This window comes from Protopterus annectens, chromosome 10.part0, assembly GCF_019279795.1.
Source record: "Protopterus annectens isolate FY-2018-M chromosome 10.part0, PAN1.0, whole genome shotgun sequence".
In the NCBI taxonomy this organism is placed as follows: Eukaryota; Metazoa; Chordata; order Ceratodontiformes; family Protopteridae; genus Protopterus; species Protopterus annectens.
In genome coordinates this window covers 51,492,599-51,500,016 of record NC_056744.1, presented here as the reverse complement: position 1 = coordinate 51,500,016, position 7,418 = coordinate 51,492,599, and the positions used below count along the sequence as shown (strand labels likewise).

Here is a 7,418-nt window from a genome sequence, read left to right as displayed (position 1 = left end):
AAAGAAGAGATATTTTACTATATTGCTACTGCCCTAGATGGTTTTGTAGAAGGAAATTACTCCTAAAATGCACATTTTATTTTTCTTGTTAACCTGTGTTGTCTGCATACGATACTGTTTAGCTTTTAACCCCCTCCCCCGTATACACTCAGTCATGTTAACTATGTTTCAGTACTGTACCCACCATAAAGATCGCATTCATGTCAGTACTACTGGATAACAACAATTAGTACCAACTACTTGAAAATGTTTTGTGGAAATGCAGCTTACATGAGCATCTGAACTGAAATAATCTTTTCATTTGACAGCTACTGTGTTCCACCATTCATTATTAAAGTAATCAATTTTCTGTAGTGAGCAAAGATAAAGTTAAGTAGATGATGTCTCATCAGGTAACACAGGTGCCCTCCTGAGATTCATTTTGGAAATGATTTGGGTTACCTGGTAACTTGCCATCAGGTAATATAGGTCCCCTCCTGAGAGTCATTCTGCAAGTGATTTGGCTTACCTGCTCACTTATCATCAGGTAACATAGGCGCCCTCCTGATATTCATTCTGGAAATTATTTGGGTTACCTGGTAACTTACTGAACTGCTAAGTGTATGTCTAAGCATTGTCAACCAGCTAATATTATCATATTCTATTTTACTTGGCAACTTACTGAACTGCCAGATGTATAACTAACCATTGCCAGCCAGCCACCCAGCCAGTATCTCCATACGTTATGTTAGCTGGTGACTTATTGAACTGATAACTATATGGCTAACAATTACCAACCAGTATCCACTTATTATGTTGCTTCATAGCTGACATCTTGAGGGTTGCAGAGATGACTTGAGAAGATATTTACAAAGCTAATTACAATAATATAAGATACATGTGAAAAACTTGAAAATTAAAATAAATAAATACAACGTTTATTTAGTTCGCTTTTCAAGTAGCATGCTTTTAAAGTTGTACACCCTCATCAGAGAAACTAAAATGTAGTAGAATTTTGTCAAAATATTTAGTTTATTTTTAGTTGTACTACAGTACATTTTAAGCCAACATATTGCTTACACAAGGGGTATCTATTTTACTTTGACATATTTTACTTTAATTACAATAATTTTTGCCTAAAAATCTAGAAATTACTGATACCATTTTGTTCTTTGCAACATCACAATTTGAAAGTTAAGTTAAGGCATGTGTCATGGCAAGATGCTGAATACAAATAAAATGTAAACATACTTAAGACAGATGGCAGCTATAACCTAATAAAGGTGTAAAGCATGCTGGATATATCCTGCTGTTATGAAAACACATTTAACATGTTAAATTAGAATCATGTAGGTTAGAATAATGTCAGCCAATATCTTCATTGCAGAGGAATAAATAGGGTAAACCTATACCAGTGTACATTTCCTTCTATGACACAAAATGATTGCAAATTATTTGAGAGTAGTAAACTGTATCTTTTTTTGGAAACAACACCACAGAGGTACTGTTGTGAGGTGAATGGGCCTAGAACCCTGCACACTGGTGCCTCCAAGTACAGGAACACTGTAAAGAATCCACAAAGAATAAAGCGCTAGTTGATTAGAATTACCCATGGAAGTACTGCTGCTGTTACTGCCACAAATATGATAATGACAAGAATAAGGATCATCCAGCGTGGCTTACACAGCAGAGGTCCTCTGTTATGTCTGCTAGTGATTTGGTCCTGGTTGTTCATTGGTCTCCCGTGGCCACTGATCACGAAAATCTGTGAGCCCACTGCAGGACTGGAAGTCAGATTTGTAGAGTTCACATTGCACATTGACTGTGGGTTGAAAAAGTACAAAAATCCATTTCTCGTTGATGTTTCTGGGATATTCACAGTCACAGAGTTTTCTGTGCCCAAAGAACTATCAGTCATGGGCAATGTTGTTAACACCAAGGATGTGGGTGACAGAGGTACTTCTAAGATTTGTTTCTTCTCTTCAGGCTTAGGGACCCAGAGTGGACTCTTCTTGCTGAGGAAGGTTACATACCTGCAAACTGGGCAAATAATCCTCTTACTAATGTGTCCTTCTTGAACAGAACTTATTAAAGTCTTCACCAGGCACTCATGGCAGAAAATGTGGCCACAGCTTAAAGTCCTCTCTAATACAGCTGAATCACTGAAGCTTTCATAACACACTGGACATTCATCCGCTGAGACTTCAGTACTAGTTTTGTTATCAGACATCTTCAAAATACTGTGCAAACATAAAAAAAGTTAATAAATAATATGAAAAGAATCAAAATTAACAGTAGTAATATTCTTTGTAGAAATTCAATTTTATTTCACTTTTCTTTACCAGATTAGTCCTATTAGGCCTAGAGGTGGTATTTATACATACATAAGAAATTTAATCAGGATGCAGACAGAAATTCATATAATTTCTCCATAGCTGCCATGACATCTTTAACGTCAGCTTAAAATACCACCAATGCAGAAAGAATGGTGTTTTCAGTTTAACAACTCATCTGAGAGGTAGTAGCCAGCCTCTACCAATGCTTGACTGCAATAAACATTCTAACAGAAATCCAAGCACCTAGTATACATCTCAACCTCTTATTGCAAGAAAGCTGGACAAAGCCTGACAAAATGGGGGGGGACAAAGGGCCAAAAATAGGGACATATTTTAAATATTGCTCTTATACATTTTCTGAAGGATGTGAAGTCTGAATATCAAATGTATGTCATTATTTAGTGACTTCAATCCTCAGATCATCCCAATGACTTGCCAGAAAACCACAGATTTTGTGAGGAACAGGCCAAAAATATGAGCCAAAAATCTTGACATTCTGTGAAACTCTGTACAGTTGAAAGGTACTGAGGATAGATGTCACAAGCTTCTTATTTCCCTGGCATCAAAGGAAAGTCTGTTATTCACTGACCCAGTTATATTCATAGAGAAGAAATAAGAACAAAACATTTCTTACATATATACACAATGTGCACGCACATATATTTACACACACACACACACACACACACACACACACACACACACACACACACACACACACACAGACACACACAGACACACACACACACACACACACACACACACACACACACACACACACACACACACACACACACACACAAAGAAAAGTCAATGGCCATAAACTGCTGCTTAGTGAAAGATGTTTTCTTCACTTTAGAAATGGTCTTCTAGTTTCCCTTAGTACCAGGTTAGTAGCTTGTCCTCTACAGTTTAACATTTAGTCTTACATCTAACAACTTTAAATCCAAAATATAGCACATTTTGCTTTTACCTGTGTTTCCTCCAAGATATTTGAAGTTTGTTCAGGAAGGCAATAAACAAAGTAGAAAGATTTTAGTTGCAGCTGTTCCTAAAAGAGAGCCCACTGCACACTCTCCAGGTCAGTGAATCAGTGCACAGCTGTTTCAGCTGTCTCACCGAAGGAAGCCTGAGTTGTCTAAGTAAGGGATAAATGCTGCAGATCTATTTTAATGTGTGTGTGCACAAGGGCGGCACTTTCTCCAGTGACAAAGGTACGTGGTGAATTACTGCAGCAGGTGACTTCCTGAATCAATAAGCAGAGACAGCTAAACAGAGGGCTCAATGATTCATTACATTTTAACTTGCCATTTGAAGTGAACAACAAGTATTCTAAAGCTGGCAGGGAGACTCTCCATCCTGCTTGGTCTGTAGCCAAGCACTGTGAGACAACACATTCCATTTAAAAGTCCCTTAGGCTACTCATGCATTTTCATTACTCCTAAACATAACAAAAATGTTCTCTGTGAAGTTGGTGCCTGAAGTCTCTCTTGCCGTGCTAATGTGTTGAGTTTCTTTAACAGTACAAATGTCTATGGTCTATTATAAAGCTGATTTGTTTAGTTTTGGAACAGCAGCGATATGAATCATGATATCATACTGGAATTACTTTTGCCATCATTTGCGATATATTTTGTATCACAAAGTACCTATTATCGTGGCTCTGTGAGCTAGTATAGTCCTTAAGAAAATGAAATGCCGATGTAGAAAACATACACAACACTGTAAAAAGTGCATGACTAGTACTGAATTAAGTATGAAAAAAACATGCTAGATTAACATCTAGGCCAGTGAGTGGCACAGTGGGATGTAGTTAGTGTTGCAGCCTCACAGTGCTTCATTCTCAAGTTTGTTTCTTGTGTGGGGGGCTTTCTATGCAGGGTCTGCATGTCCAACATGATCATGCTAGTTTTTGCCAGGGTCTCCTCTTTCTTGCAATATCCAAAGCCATGTAGAAAGATGAACTTGTGATTATTGCCCTTATATATTGTGTGTGTGTGTGTGTGTGTGTGTGTGTGTGTGTGTGTGTGTGTGTGTGTGTGTGTGTGTGTCTGCGCGTGTGTGTGTAAGAGAGAGAGAGAGCAATGGTGCCTATGCACATGTGTGTAAGCACAGGTGCATGTGTGTCTGCGTGTGTGTGCATGTATGTGCTCTGGGATGGACTGGTATTCTAATCAGAACTGAGTCCATGCCTTACACTTACGGTTAGATAGGATAGACTCCCCTCCACCCCAACCCTGCATAGGATAAAACAGGTATCCAGAAATTAATGAATGAATGGAGCTGACCTATTTATTTTGCATGGAGATGTATGAGTCGTGTGTGAGCTTAGGATAGCCTGCAGACCACAGTTTAAGTTATACAATATCTGCTTGTATAATGTGCTTTATTAAATCACTTAACCACTTGGTGCTTTATGTTCACCCTGTAAAGAGGCATGTGTGCATAATGTGTCTTCTGTATTTGCCGTCTAAAAAAAATAAAATTGTAACTAGATCTAGGATTGACTCCTTTGATGAAGTAGAAGCCCATGATCTCTAAATTTGTAGGAAATGGAACTGTTACCCTTACAAGTTGAAACTCTCCAACAGAAGTCAGGGTAAGCAGAATAAATTTTCACCCAGCCCCTACATAATGTAACACATGAACTGACTTATTTTATCCACAGCTCATCTTTGAGCAGTATTTCCTTTACCATATCAATTCTTTTGACATTCATTAATATTAGCGGATTTCCTGCATATTTTATAATACCTTCAGGCAATACAACACCATGCAAAGGGAGATGTTCCTCTTTTTGAAGTACAGGTGCTTGAACTGGAGAAATATAAGCACAGTCTTCCAGTTTTAAAGTCATACAGGATAAAGGAAGGCAAGTACCATATGTATTTTTGTGTATGACTACGTATTTTCCTTTTGTTCAAGTAATGGTAATTTCACAGATGGGCATGCTCCAGCAAATGCTATATATTTACAGATGTGTAACTGTCTAAATCTGCAATATTGTATTTCTCACAAATTTCTGTAACTCACAGTGTAAGTGACTGGCACTGTTTTCAATAAAATGATGCATACAATTGAGTGAAAAAATTAAAATAACATAGATGAATATATTCACACAGATACAGAAAAACAGTAATAACTAATCTCACTATATTTTCCTGACTGATCTAAAGAATTACTATTCCTTGATCACTTACTAGAACAAGGCAAGATGAAGTAGGTGGTTGGTCTTTCATTGTCAGGCTCCAAAAGCAGTCTGCAATGATACTTCAGTCTCAGCTAGTATTAAAACAGCATTTTTGCCTTGTATTACAGAATGACATCACATATATCTGGTTATCTGACTTTTGGTTCCCTTACTACCCCCTTTCCTAGCAACTGACCCAGAACCTCACACATATGTTTCAATAATACACACACATAGAGCTTTGATAAGATCTGTTCTGGAAGTCATGAAACAAGAAAACACTTCCACCATACCTCTCAACTATACAAATTTTCACAGAATGTCTGGATATTTGCCTCATATTTTTTGTTTGTTCCTCATAAAATCTGTGGTTTTCTGGCAAATCACTGTGATGATCCAAAGACGGAATTCACTAAATAATGACATACATTTGAGTTTCAGACTTCATATCCTTCAGTAAAAATAAATGTTAAGACAAATCATGTCATTCCATCAGCTTTCTGAGATTATAAAATCAATATTTAAAATCTGTCCCTATTTTTAGGCCTTTGTCCTCCCATTATGTCGGGCTTTGTCCATTTTTTTTTGCATTAAGAGGTTGAGAGGTATAACTTCCACTCTTCCTACAGGAGCTAACAAACCATTCTATGGCACAGACATTTCGTCTCTGGCTGCAGTCAGAACTGTAAGATACAATCTTTATGACATAAATTAAGTAATTTAATTTCATGCTATTTTTCAAAGTTAGCTGGAGCTGAGCTTAATATCTTCTCTTTCAGTATCCTCTGTTACAATATTAATGTCAATAGTTGCAAGACATAGAAGTGTATTTCTTTTTCTGTCCAGCAGGACACACTGTTGATACATTTTTAACACAAGCAGCTTTACAAATACATTTTTCAACACAAGCACATGCACAAATCAATTTGATATACAAATGACATATAATTATTTACAAAATTCCAGCTAGCTGTGCTGGCATATGTTACACATCTACTGTCCTACTTCTCCTGGCATAGCTGGCAATACCGCAGATCATCACATATTCGATTGCCAGATTAATGGATTGCCAAATTAGCACTCTTTTGGGGTTGTTGCATCTTCATTTTTTTGAGATGCAGCAACCTGGAAGCATGTTATATAAGTGACAGAGTACAAATGATTAGTCCAGATAAAATCAATGTATCTAGGAGATCTCTGAGACTTTCTCTCTCTCTTTCTGATATTTCTGTCTGTCTGTCTGTCTCTCTTGCTCTCTGATGCCCTCTCTGTGAGATGAATAAAGACAACTTGTTGAAGTTTCAAGTAGTTTATTCATTTAAGTAGGTAGATGGAAATGTTCTTTTTCAGATACATTGCATTCAACAGGTCAGTCATTTTTTAAAGGGTGTTACAGACAATGGTGGGAGGGTCCAGGAAGCTGTTAGTAGGAAAATCTGTGAGATGGAAAAACAGGGAGCCAATCTCAAAGCTTAGAGGCTAGTCACTTATTTGAATATTCCTGAAAGACATGTGAGGGTTTACCAGCTCTGCACCCTGTGGGACCTCATTCTTACTTAAAAGATTTTTATTTTTATTTTTAACGAACAAAACATAACAACATATCAGGAGCTACCACTATAGCGCTATGTATAAGAAAATATTTTTGCCTTTGCTTCATCAGGTCCATCTAACAGAGTGGTTTACACTTTGATCATTTCAAATGCCTGCTTTTATGACGCGATTACCAAATTTTATTAGCCTGTTTTGTAACAAATGTAATTTGAAAGGCTGTGTCTGCTTTTGTCAGGCTCATATTCTTTGGAGATAATTAGGGAAGCTTTCTTACAAAACTTTTTCCAGTCTGACTTTTATAGGTTCACAGGTTCATAGGTGTGTACTAGGCTAATGGCCCTGGAGCCTTTACAAACCTA

General features: G+C 37.3%; 1 protein-coding gene across 1 annotated transcript; it reads right to left on the bottom strand.

The window, feature by feature from the left end:
- Nucleotides 1-997: 997 nt before the first annotated feature.
- RNF222 (ring finger protein 222) lies at nucleotides 998-3,597 on the bottom strand. Its single transcript, XM_044085011.1, has 2 exons — nucleotides 3,289-3,597; nucleotides 998-2,219 (listed from the first exon to the last, which is right to left on the bottom strand). The coding sequence occupies exon 2, from the start codon at nucleotides 2,207-2,209 to the stop codon at nucleotides 1,571-1,573; it is 639 nt and encodes a 212-aa protein (XP_043940946.1). The 5' UTR covers nucleotides 2,210-2,219; nucleotides 3,289-3,597; the 3' UTR covers nucleotides 998-1,570.
- Nucleotides 3,598-7,418: the final 3,821 nt, after the last annotated feature.